The sequence below is a fragment of the Haematobia irritans genome, chromosome 1 (assembly GCF_050003625.1).
Source record: "Haematobia irritans isolate KBUSLIRL chromosome 1, ASM5000362v1, whole genome shotgun sequence".
Taxonomy (NCBI): domain Eukaryota; kingdom Metazoa; phylum Arthropoda; class Insecta; order Diptera; family Muscidae; genus Haematobia; species Haematobia irritans.
This window is the reverse complement of record NC_134397.1, coordinates 72109819-72129050: the sequence shown is the minus strand read 5'-3', so window position 1 is coordinate 72129050 and position 19232 is coordinate 72109819. Positions and strand designations below refer to the sequence as shown.

The 19232-nt window shown below is 37.5% G+C and overlaps 1 protein-coding gene across 5 annotated transcripts in view; it reads left to right on the top strand.

Annotated features, from left to right (window-relative positions):
* Positions 1-19232, top strand: part of AdamTS-A (ADAM metallopeptidase with thrombospondin type 1 motif A) — a 432888-nt gene that overhangs the window by 401813 nt on the left and 11843 nt on the right. For 4 of the 5 annotated variants that reach the window (XM_075290738.1, XM_075290741.1, XM_075290740.1 and 1 more), the window contains exons 12-17: positions 9276-9502; positions 9571-9851; positions 13251-13452; positions 13522-13707; positions 13773-13955; positions 14248-14607. In XM_075290738.1, coding sequence (XP_075146853.1) covers positions 9276-9502; positions 9571-9851; positions 13251-13452; positions 13522-13707; positions 13773-13955; positions 14248-14607 — 1439 coding nt within the window. The remainder of the gene's footprint in view (positions 1-9275; positions 9503-9570; positions 9852-13250; positions 13453-13521; positions 13708-13772; positions 13956-14247; positions 14608-19232) is intronic. The other variant, XM_075290739.1, reaches the window with a different exon arrangement.

Here is a 19232-nt window from a genome sequence, read left to right as displayed (position 1 = left end):
TTTTATTTCTATAGAAAATTTTATCAAAATTTTATTTCTATAGAAAATTTTGTTAAAATTTTATTTTTATAGAAAATTTTGTTAAAATTTCATTTCTGTAGAAAATTTTGTTAAAACTTTATTTCTATACAAAATTTTGTCAAAATTTTATTTCTACAGAAAATTTTGTCAAAATTTTATTTCTACAGAAAATGTTGTCCAAATTTTATTTCTATAGAAAATTTTGTCCAAATTTTATTTATATAGAAAATTTTGTTAAAATTTTATTTCTATAGAAAATTTTGTTAAACTGAATTATATACGTATTTAATGGACTTACTTATAATTTAGAAGTCGGTGTTACGAGGTTTTAAGATACCTTGCCATCGGCAAGCGTTACCGCAACCCAAGTAATTCGATTGTGGATGGCAGTGTTTAGAAGAAGTTTCTACGCAATCCATGGTGGAGGGTACATAAGCTTCGGCCTGACCGAACTTACGGCCGTATATACTTGTTTCTTCATAAGAAAACTAAATTTTTGCGATTTGCAATTCCGATTATGGGAACATGGGGGTTTATGTCCATTTCAGGACAATAGTAATAATAGTATAAATTTCTTTGCATACTTTCAGTAGGTACATGTGTTCACTGATAACAGTATGGTAATATAGGGAAAATCGATCACAAATATAATATTTGACTCGTAAAATCTCTTATATGTTAACGCACCATTTACGTAATCTTAACGGAATTTGGAATTAAAATGTACAAAATAAAGTCCATTATAAATGAATGTAAACAAAAAGGAGCACAGAATGATAAAAAGGTGTCACAAAAATGTAAATTGTATGAAATTTAGTGACAACAAAAATCACTCGAATAAGTGAAAATTTGCCACTAAAGGTGAGTATAAGTTCGAGTTTAGCCGCTAAAATCTTAAGTTTTTCACTAAAGTGAAAACTTAATGAGTAACAAAGGCATAAAATTATACATATTTGTTGCAGACTTCTTTATAACCTGGTGGGGAATAACCCAAAGCAAATTTTCACAAAGTTTGTATTCTTTAAAATGGATTATTAAAGAAAAGTAATCGTGAAAAAATGACGATTTTAGCGGCTAAACTCGAACTTACAACCCACCTTAAAGTGGCACAAAGATAACCAGAAGATGGAATAATCATTTGGAAAAATTGGCACAATAAGTGACTCAAGTTTTTCTAAGTAACCAATAAAAATTAAATGCATTTGTATCAGTTTTCTAAATAGAATTTTGAAATCACTTTTTTCAAATTAAATTTAAATCAACCTAACCATAATTTTATCTCGATCTCAGCATTCTGGAGGAGATACGATAGACAAGTTTCTTTGCATAGTTTTAGGCGGTACATGTGCTGCTATAAAATATGGAATTCGAAGGGAAAATTAATCCCATCTCGATGTCCTCATTTCAGAGTACGCTAAGTCGAGCCTGTGACTAAGGTTTTAAAAATTTCACATCCAAAAAGGGGGAAAAAGCTCTATTCGTTCTAAAGTGGTCTAAGTCATTTTTAGCCATATTTTATTAGCACTATTTTGAATTCGTACATCTACAATAAACATGATTTTAAGACCAAAAAAAGTGAATTTATGCCTTATACGGTTTTTGAGAAATTAAAAAAAAAAAAACAATTTGAACTTGTTTCCTGTAAAATTCACTTTTTAGACTTAGCGTACTTACTTTTTCCAGAACAAGCTCATATAGCTCTTAAAGTAATTGAGGTAGGTTTTCAAAATGATTATTTTTTATCTACATGCTTTTAGTAAAGGGTGGTTAAATTTTCAAGGGCCGATATTGATTTGGAATAAAACACAAACTATTTAGGAAATTATTGTAATTTTATTTTATTATGATATATTGGTATTACTCAATTATGTTTGGAACAAAATATCGGCCAAATGGGCGCCGCGACCTCGGTGGCACACCTTCATCCGATGGTCCAAATTTTCAATGACGCTGAGGCATAATGGAGGATCTATGCCGTTAATGTGCCGAATTATCCCATCCTTAACTCTTGAATTGTTGCTGGCTTATCGACGTACACCTTTTCTTTCAAATAATCCCAAAGAAAAAAGTCCAACGGTGTTAAATCACATGATCTTGGCGGCCAATTGAATTATCCCATCGCCATTACGTGAGATAACATGGACATTGAATTTGTTGCGCAAAAGAGCCATTGTTTCGTCAGCTGTGTGGCAAGTTGCACCTTCCTGCTGAAACCACATATCGTCCACAACCATATCTTCCAATTCGGGCCATAAAAAGTTCGTTATCATCTCACGATAGGTTAGGTTAAAGTGGCAGCCCGATTAATATTCAGGCTCACTTAGACTATTCAGTCCATTGTGATACCACATTAACTAAAAGTACCTATTACATATGGGCACTTCTAGTTTTAACCGTTGAACCTTCTCGATTATTTTCTTCTGTTGAACCAACCAGATTGTTCCAAAAACATTAGCAGACTGCTTAAGTTAACGTTTTCCAGGTCCGCTAGTAATCTGAAGCTATATGTCCCTAAAATTTGCATACGCCTTACACAAAATGCAGGACACTCACACAAGAGGTGTTTTATTGATTCCTTTTCCTCCGCATCATGACAGCTCATACAATAGTCATTATACTTCGCACCAATAGTTTTTGCAAAATCGCCTATCAGGCAGCGACCCGTTATAGCAGATATCAGGAGTGATATCTGGCGTCTCGAGAACACTAGCATATCTAGTGTGCGGTTTAAGTTTAAATGGGGCCATATTTGCTTGGTGTCGTTACAACCCTTACAATTCTCCCATCGAACATTTGCCATCATGACAGCCTTCTCACGCAGTAAGAGCTTGCAGGTAGCCAGAGGCACACCAACAGATTCTAGTTCCCCTGGAATATGTAAGGTAGTTCCTAGCCTTGCTAGCTCATCTGCTTCGCAGTTCCCCGGTATGTTCCTGTGGCCAGGCACCCATATTAGGTGAATATTGTGCTGCTCAGCCATCTCATTGAGAGATTTGAGGCAGTCGATGGCCGTTTTCGAGTTGAGGAACACAGAGTCCAAGGATTTTATTGCAGGTTGACTGTCTGAGTATATATTAATGCCAATAATATTGCTTGGAGCATTACTTCTCAGCCAATTCACCACTTCTCTTATTGCTAATATTTCAGCCTGAAAAACACTACAGTGATCAGATAATCTTTTCGCTATTCGAAGTTCCAGATCTTTAGAATATACTCCGAAACCCACTTGGCCATCCAATTTGGAGCCATCAGTGTAGAAATATATATATCTTTTATTCCCCGGGGCCCGTGTACACCACGCCTCACTGTTGGGAATTAGAGTCTCAAACTTTTTGTCGAAAAGTGGACTCGCCAAAGTGTAATCCACTACGTTAGGCACATCTGGCATTATTTTGAGGACCGAACTGTGACCGTAACTTTTTTCCGACCACAGCGATAGCTCGCGCAACCGCACAGCCGTTGTTGCAGCTGACTGTTTGGCCAAAATGTTTAAAGGCAATAGATGCAGTATGACATCTCACGATAGCGAACACCATTCACACTAACTGCCTGACCGGCCTCATTTTGGAAAAAAATACGGCCCGATGATGCCGCCAGCCCATAAACCGCACCAAACAGTCACTCTTTGTGGGTGCATTGGTTTTTCGACAATCACTCTTGGATTCTCATTGGCCCAAATGCGGCAATTCTGTTTATTGACAAATCCACTAAGGTGAAAATGTGCCTCATCACTGAAGATAATTTTCTTCGAAAATTTAACATCCACTGTTGACATTTCTTGGAACCATTTAACACGTTGTTGGATTGTGTATCTCTCTATGGCTCAAATTGAGTAAGTCTGAAATAGAGAAATGTCAAAAAAATTCGGAAAAAACTTGGCGTTTAGGTGTGGTTCACATTCAACATCGGCCCTTACAATTTAACCACCCTTTGCAAGTAAAAACAGAAGAAAAATAAAAGCTTTTATCATTAGGTTTATTTCGGTAGTGAAATTGTTAATTTTATAGATCCTAGATTTAAAGCCAGATAGGTCGCAAAAAAATTCCTTATTTTAAAGAAACCGCATCTTTGGCTCGGAATTAATACCAAAATCCCTAAAACGAAGGTCAAAATCTTTGGATCCAAGTATCGTTTAGTGATGTAATATAGTCACATGAAAATTTGCAAGTTGTTACTAAACGCTTCGTTAATACAATAAAATTCCGAAAGCCCTAGCTCGACTTCAGAATATTGAGTTCCACAGAGAATTTTGACTTTTTTGACAAAAATTTCACTTATATCTCTTGTTCGGCCATTTTTTTGGTAGTGTATAACATTTTATTATTCTCAGTCTATCCGGTAGTTTTGTAAGTATCTATTTAGTTTTTAATTATTTAGTCATCGAAAGACATAAAAAAAGCAGCACTGCTAAATTATTCGTCAACAGTAACAACAATTAAGTATCGAACATTCTGAACAACAACCGTTGGTAGTTAACACTTAATTTTATTTAAGGTGTGTTCCAAAATGCGTGCATGTCATTTGAAACCAAACGAAAAACATTGTAAGCTCATCCCAAATAATAGGGTGATTCCAGCAATTTAGTATAGGCGAATGAATAAATTAAAATTACAATTAAATTTTCACTCCATCAGAGGGATGAAAGACCTAGAAGATAATTTAAGGAAAATAACTCTCTTAGAGGAGATAATGCAAATTTATTGATCATTGCCAGATGAGCTAGAATTATTAAAGTAAATTAAATTAATTTAAATTAAAAATTAATATAAATTTCATTTATATGGAGTGGTTACGAAATTGATATTAGAAATATCTAAACACATTTCGAGTACATAATATCTCAACGTAAGGTGAAGTGTCATGCATAATAATGATATCTAAACAAGATACCCTCTAAGCTTGCTAGTAATTAGCCATCTTAAAGCATGTTAAAACATCAAGTACAGCATACAACTTCCTTATCTTCGTCTGTCGGTTATTTCACTATCATTGCTGGCTGCTGATGGAGGGAGGGACTTAATTAATGTCAGTCAAATTCAAAGTCAAAGCCAAGTGTACTAAGGAAGATATGAACATTGGTGATAGGCTGCAGCATCACTACACAACAGCAATGTACACTTAAATGTTGAGAGTCATAAATTGGCAAAAGGGTAATGTACGCCACCTTAACAGGCAAACGTTTTATGACACCCCTGTAGATCATAATCTCGCAGTGAGATGCGATCATGGTGATCAACGCCGTTGTGATCATTTAGTCTATGTAGCTGCTTTACGTTTACGCCAACCGCACCATTGCTTCGCTAGACTATCATCCCTATAGTCACTATCAGCAGATATTTGTATGGCGCTTAGTTGGTTGCTTTTGACAATCAACTTGAACTTGTTTAAAATTTGTGATTTTCCTCCATTGTGATTTTAATTGGCGCCTTCATAGTTGTTCCATGTTCTCGTTGATGGATTACCTCCCTGGTTTGATGGGTTACCTCCCTGTTGATTGGTCCATCTGTGATGGGTTCGCTTGTTGAGCAATTTATTTAGCTTAATTACAAACAAGCCAATCTGAGATTTATATTGTGATTGTGCATGAGATTGGTACCGGATGGGTGATAGATTTGATGGCTTGACTGGTTGAGTGACTGCTATTTTATGAAGGAGGTTAAAAGGTGCATTTTATGCATTCATGTAAATTAATTACATAGACATTTTGTAATCAGTTAATAAAACGAACATTATTAATTGTCAGTTTACTTCCACTGACGTTATAAGAGAAGATGGATTAAGATATCACATTGAGGCGAATATCAAGACATTTTTTAACGAAGAAATAAGAAAGACGGGAAAACTATATGATACTCTTGAGGAATAACGGGTATATGTTAAATTGGTATCACAATTATAAAACGTAGGGTTCCTTTCGCTAGGGACGTGTTTTCGATGTCGTCGGACATTCTGAATCAAATGCCTTCGATAGATGATTCCAAGACCAAGTTGAGGAGGGTGGTCAAGTAATCAAACCCCCCAATTTTCCCAAAAGCTTTAGCATTAGCAGAGAAATTCCCTGGGGGTCAACCACCTTGGATGATTTTGCTCTGTTGATGACTTTGGTAACTTCGGTGGAGACTGCGTATTGCTCTCCTTTTGTGTGGTCAAATATTCAAACCCCCCAATTTTCCCAAAAGCTTCAGCATTAGCAGAGAAATTCCCTGGGGGTCCAGCACCTTGGATGGTTTTGCTCTGTTGATGACTTTGGTAACTTCGGTGAAGACCGCAAATTGCTCTCCTTTTTGTGGTCAAGCATTCAAACCCTAAATTTTCCCAAAAGCTTTAGCATTAGCAGAGAAATTCCCTGGGGATCCAGCACCTTGGATGGTTTTGCTCTGTTGACGACTTTGGTAACTTCGGTGGAGACCGCAAATTACTCTCCTTTTCGCTCTATTACTCTCTAGATGTTCAAGAAACTGTCGATTGAAAAAGTTCTGATTCTTCACCTCCCAGTCGTGACTGAGATCCCAACTTCGTTGGAGACCGCGAATTACTCTCCTTTTGTGTGGTAAAATATTCAAACCCCCCAATTTTCCAAAAAGCTTCAGCATTAGCAGAGAAATTCCCTGGGGGTCCAGCACCTTGGATGGTTTTGCTCTGTTGATGACTTTGGTAACTTTGGTTGAGACCGCAAATTGCTCTCCTTTTTGTAGTCAAGTATTCAAACCCTAAATTTTCCCAAGAGCTTTAGCATTAGCAGAGAAATTCCCTGGGGATCCAGCACCTTGGATGGTTTTGCTCTGTTGACGACTTTGGTAACTTCGGTGGAGACCGCGAATTACTCTCCTTTTTGTGGTCAAGTATTCAAACCCAAAATTTTCCCAAAAGCTTTAGCATTAGCAGAGAAATTCCCTGGGGATCCAGCACCTTGGATGGTTTTGCTCTGTTGGCGACTTTGGTAACTTCGGTGGAGACAGCGAATTACTCTCCTTTTCGCTCTATTACTCTTTAGATGTTCAAGAAACTGTCGATTAAAAAAGTTCTGACTCTTCACCTCCAAGTCGTGACTGAGATCCCAACACCCCTTGTAGTGGAGTTGCAGACGGCTATTACCTTTACCTGTGTCAGGTTGTTCTTGTTCGAACTGTGTTATTCGTCAATTTCGTGTGGCGCTGTTGGCACATGAGCTTGTAGCCAGATAGGGGAACTTTGCGACTAAGATGAGAAGCATCCAGAGTGATCAGGTAGTAAGGCGAGAAGATTTGGCTTATCAAGCGAAAAGGAAACGAGTGTCATGAGGCCCTTAATTACAGGGGGAGACAAACATCAGCTACGCTGCTACCAATCACTGATAGGTAGGAATTGAGACGGTTGCACTTGCCTGATCTTAGTTGGGCAAAAACTACGCTAGTCTTGGGAGGTCTATTCCTCCAGTACTGTGGGTGGTAGTTACAATTCGAGAGCAGGATTACCTTCGTAGCTTCTCACCGTTTGAGGTACAATGTCCTACTGAATACTGCCCAGAACTGTCTGATCTAGAGGCTCTCTTTTATAGATCTGGACTTTGATAACAACCCAGGAGATACAGCTTTGACAACATATAATTGGATCAAAGCAACGGGAGGATCTCGGGTTCCACCCAAAGGCTATCTAGGGGTGTATTGCAGTGACGTACTGTCGCAGTTCGAACGGTAGCGTTCTGGCAAATATCACTTGTCTGAGGTGTTCACGATGGCGTTCCATAGTTTACCAATTGCCTTTTAGAAAGACAACGAGTTTTTTTGTCCGTAACCCTAGTGCTGCCGTCATGAGACTTGATGACCTTGTCTCTCCAATGAGCCTTATCACAAGTTGCAGTGGCATGGGCAGACAAATTGTAAATGCTGTGGAATATAACCCCGAGAGTCTTGGGGTAATTTATAGCCGGAATTTTTTCGCCATCGAGTCTGACATTTAACTGCCTGCGTACTTCTGCCGTCCATGTATTGAATAGTTGGTTGAGGTTTTGGTTACAGATATCCTCAAATTTCTAATCGATCGCAGATGTACAGATGATTGCACTGTTGTCCGTATATGATACAATCTCAACGCTTTCCGGAGTGTGTGAAATAGAGGAAAGGTAGATGTTGAAAAGTGCAGGAAATATCGACCCACCTTTTCGAACTCCCTGGTTTACTCTATGGGGTTTTGACTTGTAATCCCTAAATTCGACGTACGACTGGCTCCCGCATAGATAATTTCAGGTACTCTAGATTCAGTCCCTTGATTCTAGGATCTGCAAGGTTAGCACGACGGCTCTGGGAATGTAGGCCTCATCTGGGAAATTCAAACAAGTTGCTGCGTTGTTGATGTCCCAGAACACCATCTGGGAAACATGAATATGGGAAGGGAATGGGAGCTTGCTAGTACGGCGATCTGCGTATTCTCCGAATCCGTCTTAGTTGGCCTTCTTGTAGTTGAAAAACGTCCGTGGTTCAGAGGTTATGAAATCGGACCGTTGTTCAATGGTGATAATTATAGGGAGATGGTCTGATCCCAGCCAAATGGCGGCTTACCAAGATACACCTAGACCTCGCTTTGCGTCGTTTCGTTTTGCGTTTTTTCGAAGTTGCGTCGCTGCTGGCTTAGTACTAGTTTACACTTTGCGTCGTTAGAATTTCGAAGATGCGTTGTTATCGCTGTTATCTGTCTCCAATTTTTGCATGATTTGCCATAGACTCATAATTCACGCAAAGCGAGGTCTATGTGTACGTCATTTATCCGACCAAGTGACGCTAAAGACATGGTGTAATCACCCATGATTATCTTGGGGACCTTTTCGTTCACCACGCAATAGGAAAGCCGGGTGTAATAGGAAAGCCAGGCCTCCACCTCCATTCCTAGTTTGTTCACAATGGAGCAAGCTACAAGTGACTATACTCCCGCAGCAGTGTTAGGCCGTAGCAGTTCCGGAAGTGCGCCCGGTTACTCCTGAGCGAAGCCGAACGGTGCTTAATCTGGTGTCGGCAGATAGAACAGTACCATGTTCCGGGGGTTTCCTCTATCCCAGCTCCAATCATAAGAAAACGGAGGACCGAGAATTACAATCGTCTTCTTTTTGAAAGGGACAAACATTAACTTAATTAGAGTGAACCTCCCCTACACAAGAAAATACCAATTACATCACTCCAATTATTTCTTAATCAGTCTCAAACAAAGTCTACTAAATTATTTTCGATGCTTATACTCAATACAAAATATTATTTTATTAACCCCATTTCATTCTCTTTCAGGTGCTTCCAATATCGTCATCGAACAACCTGGCAATCATGATGAGAACTTCATTGTTTTGAGAGATGATCAAGGTAGATCACTAATGAATGGTGATCAGATTCTGACAGCTTATCGAAATGTAAGCTATTATGCAGGAGTTGCTTACGAATATAATGGATCGAATAGTACGATTGAGAGAGTCAATACAACATACACGAAAAAACTGAAAAGAGATCTAAGAGTAGAGGTAAATCTCAATAATAATCTCTCGTCTAACAATCAATTAAACGTTTTGCCATCTTTTATTTATTACAGATCATTTCAATGACTTCTCACAATCAAAGAGATAACGATACGTTACTCTTAACCTATTCATATACGATGGAGAGATCCAATCAAGTAGTACAGGATGTTGAACTTTATCGTTGGGAAATGCAGCAATGGGGCGTTTGTGAATCTCTATGCCAGGGTGGTGTACATCGTCTTCCGGTATGTATCAGTACCAGAAGACGTTTGAAAGTGGCACCTCAATTCTGTGATATGCAAGCAAAACCGCCTACCGAATATAGGGCGTGTAATACGGATTGTATACTCACGTAAGTATATAAGAACTTCGTATAATTTACTTTCGAATTTATTTGCGGCATTGAGAGTTACTTCTCAGAGAATAATTTATCTCTTTGGACCATTGAAGTTATCTTTTTATGTTGTATCGTTGAGGATATACGGAATTTTTTTCACTCCTAATGACACGTAGTCTTTTGAACCCCCAGATCTGTCCGGGGGATCCTACTCACCGATTAACAGTTGTCACCTCAGTGTTACGTGTTATTGGTAGATCACAAGGTTCCTTTCGGAAGCCTCCGATGTTTGTCTCTGATCCAAGTAGGCATATAAAAGGATCCCGAGATCTGTTCGGTTTACCGCATTGCACGAGGAACCTTTCGGAAGCCTACCCGGTTTGCTTCTGATCCAAGCTGGGATATAGAAGGATTCTGAGTTCCGTTCGGTGCAACCAGATTCTCTCCAAACTTGTGAAGTATGGGATACCTTCTCATAGCAGTTCGGATACTTTGATATTTCAGTGGATAATTGATTGACGCCGAGTAGACACATTTGCGTCGTCTCAGCCGTCCGATGTTAAAATTTAGTATCAGCTGCCACCGACAAAACTGGGTTGGCTTCTTTCTCTGCCTATGACTTTTTTATGCAATATAGGCAATCTTATTGTGTTAGCAATGGTCCATACACCATGAAACATAACATTGATTCCCAGGTAAAGAGTGGACTATAGTCCTGCCAGAGTAATTTGAGTACTCTACGTTTGGAAGTGTTGTGGCATCACCATATTTCCAATTGGTTTATAGGTTACTGTCCCAGCTGCTATAGGTTACTGTCCCAGGCTACTGTCCCAGGTCTGCTGAAAGAGATTACCTTGCAATCTTTAATTTCATTGGAGATTTCCCACAGTTATATTTATTGATCGATGGTCAAATTTCATCACATGTGAAAGAAAGATATACATAAATTATAGCGTACCCTGATTGGATTGATTCAATTGACCCCAAGGAATTCCTCAGCGGAGGCCCGATTTCCCATCGGAAGCTGAGGGTCTCGTACGCGAGCGTTTGTACTAGAATAACGGAACTGAATCTGGAGAGTTCTAAGGTATTAAACACATGAACTCTTAAAGCAATGTAACTTAATCTGCAGTATTGGAAAGTTGTGGCCAAACTTTTGAACCTTCTTGAAACCTGAAAACAGGGGTGACACGGCAGCAGTCTTTTTGGTGACTTGATTGTCATTGATACTACGAAATTTTCGAAGGGTTTCAGCCTACAATTTTTTGAGCATTCCAAGAGCGACAAAACTTCTATGAAACAGTGGTAAAACTTTCAGCCATCGCTACTTTGGGAAAAAGGCAAGCTGGTTCAAATGAATCGAGGCGTAGATGCGAGTAAAGGGTATTGAATGGTCTTAGCACTATTCCTACCAGTCCGAGACATAGTGCTCAATATGTTTCGCATCATTTGGGAGGCGATAGTTACCAAAATAAAAAGAATCCAAAAGCAAAACGCTGACGGTACAAGCTATGGACGGTACAAGCTATGGGGTGACGACTGGTGGGGCTTGACTATGAATGGTGGGCTGGGTTTGGTCGGACGATGACGAAGACTCGGGCAGCGCTGGTTGAGGAGCGGGCGATGTGCTTGATGACGATGATGATGAAACGATGTCGGTGGATTGACTGGGTGATGACAACTGGTGACGACGGCGAATAGTACGGAGTTGACGGTAGGGTCGGGCCGACGGTGTTCGTGTTCGGGGTTAACGATGGGGTCGGGCCGACGTTGATAGTGTGCGGTGATGGCGGTGGTATCGGGCTGGTGATGTTCGTGTACGATGATGACGGTGGGGTCGGGCCGACGGTGTTCGTGTACTGGGATGACGATGGTGTCGGGCCGACGACATTCGTACGCGGTGATGACGAGGGTATCGGGCCGACGGTGTTCGTGTACGGTTATAACGAGGCTGTCGGGCCGATGTTGATCGTGTGAGGTGGTGGTTTCGGGCTGGTGATGTTCGTGTACGATGATGATGGTGGGGTCGGGCCGATGGTGTTCGTGTACTGGGATGACGATGATGTCGGCCGACAATGTTCGTAAACCTTGATGTTAGTGGAATCGGGAAAATACACTTGGTTGATGCGGACGAACCGCGTAAGTGAACGAACCGCGTAAGCGGACGAACCGCGTAAGCAGCCGAACTGCATAAGCGAACGAATCGCGTAAGCGAACGAATCGCGTAAGCGGACGAATCGCGTAAGCGGACGAACCGCGTAAGCGAACTAATCGCGTAAGCGGACGAAGCGCGTAAGCAGCCGAACTGCGTAAGCGAACGAATCTCGTAAAGGGGGGGTTAGTATAGAGAGGGGAAAGGGAAAGGATAGGAGAAGGGTAGTCGGGAGTTCTATTCTACAGGGTTCGGATGCGAACGAATCGCGTAAGCGGACGAACCGCGTTAGGATGAATCGGTTGTTGCTTTCGGAGGTTTGGCAGCGGTCGTTGCCACTCGCTTTACTGTTCGTCAAGCCTCGGTTGATTCATGCCATCGTCGCCGAAAGCCTACATTCTTAAGTCGGTCGAGACATCAACCCAATGAGAATTACCAACATGTAATCTCAACAATGTTGGGTGATGAAAACATGTTTCCCTTTGATACCACTTGTACCGCATGCAAGAAAGAGGTTACGGTTGTAATGGTTACCGTGACGCACAGCAACCAAGCGGGTACAGTGGTACAAAGGGGAAAAATGTGATATCTATATAAATCAATTAAAACCAAAACAAGAACAATATGTACGAGCAACTGGCTCGTTACAGATTGAACACACGAACCTTGTGGAATATAGAATGAGAATATGACCATAACACAATATCCTGTCATTGTCCTGATTTCATAAGGCAAAGATGTTAATATCTGAGTGGAAAATCTTCTGAAAGTGGACTAACTATACAAAAGAGAGAAAAAGTATTGAATACATTTCACTGCTAGTTAAGACAAGGAATCTAGCTGGAAGGGGATATGACACTACTTTTCTTTTCGAGCCTACCGAACCTAACCTAATATATTGTCAAACAACTACGTAGTGAATAATGTAATTGGAGTCCAACCACCGACCAACACACTGAAGAACCTGGGATATGCTGGGAAGAAAGAGTTAGAGCGCAATGTACGTCAGCCAATATGAGGCAGTGAAATCAGGATACTCCTTTTAACATAACCATGATTTACTGGCAACGTGTCAGATTTAAGCAAGGGAAGAGAATGAAGCTGACGCACTGTTAAGCAGGTTGTCTGCAGATAATGAAGCCGAACCATTTTTACTGGCGGAGGCCGAGTTAAATTTTTTGCGCCTGACGACTGATCTGATCTTGTATTGATTAGAAATTGGCATCGTTCTTTGATTAAAATATTCACATATTTGTTTTCAGGTTGAATGTTACCGGCTACACAGAATGTTCAGCCTCGTGTGGTGCTCTTGGAACCAGAGAGAAAATCTATCAGTGTATACAAACCTTTACCGAAACTGGACGAGCCAATATTGTGGACTTGAAATATTGTGAAGCGAATTTCGATATAAACACTCGAGAAGAATGTCGAGAAGGTTGCTGGAAATATACTGATTGGAAACCGGTAAGAGAAGAAGAGGCAATTTTTTTTCGATAGAAATTTGTTTCACTAACTTTTCCAATTTGTCCATAGTGTTCACGTTCTTGTGATTATGGAGTTCAAACTCGAAGCGTGGCTTGCTATTTCAATAACTCATTTGTCCATGATGATTATTGCAATAGCAAGACTAAGATAAATCAACGTGATATCACTCGCATGTGTAGCATGGAACCTTGTCAACCCTATCAGGCAACAGAATCAACATTGATGCGGGCAGAGGTTAGTTGGAAAGCCAAATATCTTATATGGAATGAATAGAGAACAGTTTGTTTTTTGTATTTCAGAAATCGTCAAGGCATATTGCGAATAATTGGTGGACTGGCGATTGGGGAGAATGTAATGAGAAATGCGAAAAGAATCGTACTGTGATTTGCATTAATTCCGATGGCATTGGTTGTGCCGTTGACCAGAAACCCTTAAGCCAAAGGAAATGTTGTACCATAAAATATGTTTCCAAATGGTCAAGCGTAAGTCCAGAGTGCTTACCGTTTTCACAAAAGCCAAAGTTATTTAATCTCTCTCTCCCCCATAATAAATAATTCCAAGTTATGTCTCTTTACTAATCAATTTTGCATCCCTTTTGTATTTTGTTTTTTCTCTCTTTTTCTTTCACTCTCTCTCCCTCTTCCTATACCTATAACCCATTTGCAAATACCCATCATCGATGTCATATGCTCATGAAAACAACAAAACAAAACAATAAACAACAAAAATCAACATTCATTCATTCGCTCATTTAATTAATTAATCTCCCACTAGTGTTCGGTTCAATGTGGCAACGGTAAACGATACAAGGAAATGAATTGTGCCCGTGTCTATAAAGCAGAGATCAAAGGTACACCCAGACGACGAGAACTTATCGATCCTATACACTGTCGTGATCTGCCTATGCCCAAACCGAAACGTACCGAAAAATCTTGTAATATCTCCTGTAAATGGGCCGTCTCAAATTGGTCCCAGTGTCCGGCAGATTGCAGTGACGAATATCAATTCCGTTCAGTTTATTGTGAATCGCTAGGCCATCCTACAAATCACACATACTGCGATGCTTCGAAGAAACCTCCCGTTAAGAAGATTTGTAATAATTGCGTCAAAAGAGAATATAAATTATTATCAAATGTAAGAGACAATCCTCTACATATTTTATATATACATTTCCTATATACATATAAATACAGTCAAAGATATTTTTTGTGCTTATCGTTTTTACAAAAATCTAAAGAAAATAGCAATCAATTTCGTTCATGGAATAACCACGCAGCAAAAACAACCTGGCCAAAAATGTAGTGTATTGTTTCGATCAGGAAGTGATGCAAAATGGATCAATTCTTATTGTGTGATCCGAAGTCAGTGTTTTAGGTGTGAATTAAAAGAATTTGTGATATTTTTCCCAATAAATAACATTTATAATTTTTTATGATTTTGTCTGAAACCTTTGACCCAAACAAATTTTCAAAAATTCGCTAATTTTCTAGAATGGATCAAGCATTTTTTTCGACATCATTTTAAGAATTTGAAACATTTTATCAAGGATTAATTTCAAAATAAAATCATATTTCAAAATAAAATTACCCATTAAATTATGAAAAACCGAGAGTTATAAAAATTTTAATTAAAAGATATTCCTGCTCCTGGGAGCAAGCATTTTTGGAAGTGATTTTAAACTTGTGCCTTTAGAACAACTTCCAAATTTTTTGCTGGGTGCATTAATACCGTCTGCTATTTGGATGTGATAATCAGTAACTGTTACGATTTCTTCAACGTTTTACGTAATGTTGTAATGGAGCTTACTATCACGGTTGCCCTTGAGCCAAAAATAATATACCAAATTTTAAAGAAAATCTTACCAAAAAAAGTACCAAATAAAAAAAAATTATTTATTAAAATTTTATTTCTATGTCAAAATATTATTACTAAAGAAAATTTTGTCAAAATTTTATTTGTACAGAAAATTTTGTCCAAATTTTATTTCTATGGAAATTTTTCACAAAATTTTATTTCTATAGAAAATTTTCATAAAATTTTATTTCTATAGAAAATTTTCACAAAATTTTATTTCTATAGACAATTTTCACAAAATTTTATTTCTGTAGAAAATTTTCACAAAATTTTATTTCTATAGAAAATTTTCACAAAATTTTATTTCTATAGAAAATTTTCACAAAATTCTATTTCTACAGAAAATTTTCAGAATATTATATTTCTATAGAAAATTTTCACAAAATTTTATTTCTATAGAAAATTTTATTACGGTATAAAATATTATTTCTATAGAAAATTTTGTCAAAATTTTATTTCTATTGAAAATTTTGTCAAATTTTTATTTCTATAGAAAATTTTGTCAAAATTTTATTTCTATAGGAATGTTTGTCAAAATTTTATTTCTATTGAAAATTTTGTCAAATTTTTACTTCTATAGAAAATTTTGTCAAAATTGTATTTCTATAGAAAATTTTCACAAAATTTTATTTCTATAGAAAATGTTCACAAAATTTTATTTCTATAGACAATCACAAAATTTTATTTCTACAGAAAATGTTCCCAAATTTTATTTCTATAGACAATTTTCACAAAATTTTATTTCTATAGAAAATTTTCACAAAATTTTATTTCTGTAGAAAATTTTCACAAAATTTTATTAAGATATAAAATCTTATTTCTACAGAAATTTTTGTCAAATTTATGTCTATAGAAAATTTTCACAAAATTGTATTTCTATAGAAAATTTTCAAAAAATGTTATTTCTATAGAAAATTTTCACAAAATTTTATTTCTATGGAAAATTTTCACAAAATTTTATTTCTATAGAAAATTTTCACAAAATTTTATTTCTATACAAAATTCTAACACAATTTTATTTCTGCAGAAAATTTTCACAAAATTTTATTACAATATTATATCATATTATATAATGATATAATATTTTATTTCTATAGAAAATGTCAAAATTGTATTTCTATAGAAAATTTTGTTAAAATTTTATTTCTATAGAAAATGTTCACAATTTTTTATTTCTGCAGAAACTTTTCACAGAATTTTATTTGTATAGAAACTTGTCATAAAATTTCTATAGACAATTTTCACAAAATTTTATTTCTGTAGAAAATTTAAGTTCTATGGGAAATTTATGTAGAAAATTTTAACAAAATTCTATTTCTATAGAATATTTAGACAAAATTCTATTTTTATAGAAAATTTGTGAATTACCCCTTAGTTGGAGAGGAATATCTTGCAAAATCTACCAAAACGTCAAAAATTCTACCAATCTACCAAACAGTAAAAAATCTACCATTTGTGGTACAATTCTACCAAATGTGGGAACCGTGCTTACTATACGTTTGTTGCTAAATAATCATACACTTATTTATGAGAGTTTCTGTAGGAATTTAAGATAAAGTTGACGAACGTTAGGTTAGGTGGCAACCCGATGTATCAGGCTCACTTAGACTATTCAGTCCATTGTGATACCACATTGGTGAACTTCTCTCTTATCACTGAGTGCTGCCCGATTCCATTTTAAGCTCACTGACAAAGGGCCTCCTTTTTATAGCCGAGTCCGAACGGCGTTCCACATTGCAGTGAAACCACTTAGAGAAGCTTTGAAACCCTCAGAAATGTCACCAGCAATACTGAGGTGGGATAATCCACCGCTGAAAAACTTTTTGGTGTTCGGTCGAAGCAGGAATCGAACCCACGACCTTGTGTATGCAAGGCGGGCATGCTAGCCATTGCACCACGGCAAAAAAAAAAACATAAGGCAAAATGTTATTGAAATCGTTAGCAATAGTTCATAGTATCGTATCCAAAAACAGGCTTATCGTGATAGCGTTATCAATTAATGGCAGACCAGATTTAAGGATCAGTACTGAAAAATATCAAATATTTGGACGAAAGAGATAAATAAGCGACGCTGAAAACCAATAAGAAGTTTATCTTCATGTGTCTAGGGATATACAGGCTATTACAGTTAAATCTTCTTTAGAGAACACACAAAAAAATCTCTATTTCTTCAGATATTATTTAAATTAAGGTTGAACTACATGCTACGCATGGATGCGTACGTTGATTGAAGAGTTTTATTTTCCTTGTGAACGCAATTGCTAGGTTAGATAAAAAATCAACCCTTCAAACAACGCACAGGCATTAATGCATGGTATTTAATTCAAACGTTAATGGTGCAAACTTGTGTTTTTTTTTTTTTTTTTAAATTAATATTATCAATTTATTTTTCCGAATATTTCCAACACAATTCTTTCCGTTTATATTAAATGCTTTCAATACTCTTATGGGCGGCATTCGTCAAACCATTTCATAAAAAAAAAACAAAAAACTTTCCTAGAATAGTTACCCCTCATAAAAATGCGTCTCATTGCATGTATGTAGCAATCCCTATGTGATGCGTAATAACCCAGTAAAAAAAGTCAAAATGGAAAATCCAAAGGAATGGTAAATATCCAAATGATTCTACAATCCAGTGTATATTTGTAGTGATTTAAAGGTGGTTTGCCAAATAGTTCCAAATTTTAAAAATCTTGATATATAGTAATGTTCATTAAGTATTGTGTTTTAATTATTTAGTTAGTTTGTACTTACCCCCTACTATATTTATTTGTTATTTAATTTATGTTATAAACAAATGATAATACATATTATATTTACATTTATATAAAATTTAAATTTAGTAAAAATATTTATATAATATTTAATTAAGTCATAACCATCAAATCAGTTCGTAGAAACTAAATGTACGCTAATTTGGATTTTATGTTCTTCAATTATAATTTCCATCAGTTTACTCAAATTTCCAGTGATGTTGGTGACTCTTGGGTAGTTGGATTCTGGGCCACTTTTACACGTTTTTATACCCTCCGCCATAGGATGGGGGTATATTAACTTTGTCATTCCGTTTGTATCACATCGAAATATTGCTCTAAGACCCCATAAAGTATATATATTCTGGGTCGTGGTGAAATTCTGAGTCGATCTAAGCATGTCCGTCCGTCCGTCCGTCTGTCCGTCTGTCCGTCCGTCCGTCTGTCCGTCTGTCCGGCTGTCCGTCCGTCTGTGGAAATCACGCTAACTTCCGAACGAAACAAGCTATCGACTTGAAACTTGGCACAAGTAGTTGTTATTGATGTAGGTCGGATGGTATTGAAAATGGGCCATATCGGACCACGTTTACGTATAGCCCCCATATAAACCGATCCCCAAATTTGGCTTGGGGAGCCTCCCGGAGCAGCAAAATTCATCCGATACGGTTGAAATTTGGTACGTGGTCTTAGTATACGGTCTCTAATAACCATGCAAAAATTGGTCCATATCGGTCCATAATTATATATAGTCCCCATATAAACCGATCCCCAGATTTGACCTCCGGAGCCTCTTGGAGCGGCAAAATTCATCCGATCCGATTGAAATTTGGTACCTGATGTAAGTATATGGTCTCTAACAACCATGCAAAAATTGGTCCATATCGGTCCATAATTATATATAGCCCCCATATAAACCGATCCCCAGATTTGACCTCCGGAGACTTTTGGAGGGGCAAAATTCATCCGATCCGGTTGAAATTTGGTACCTGATGTTAGTATACGGCCTCTAACTACCATGCAAAAATTGGTCCATATCGGTCCATAATTATATATAGCTCCCATATAAACCGATCCCCAGATTTGACCACCGGAGCCTCTTGGATGAGCAAAATTCATCCGATCCGGTTGAAATTTAGTACATGGTCTTAGTAT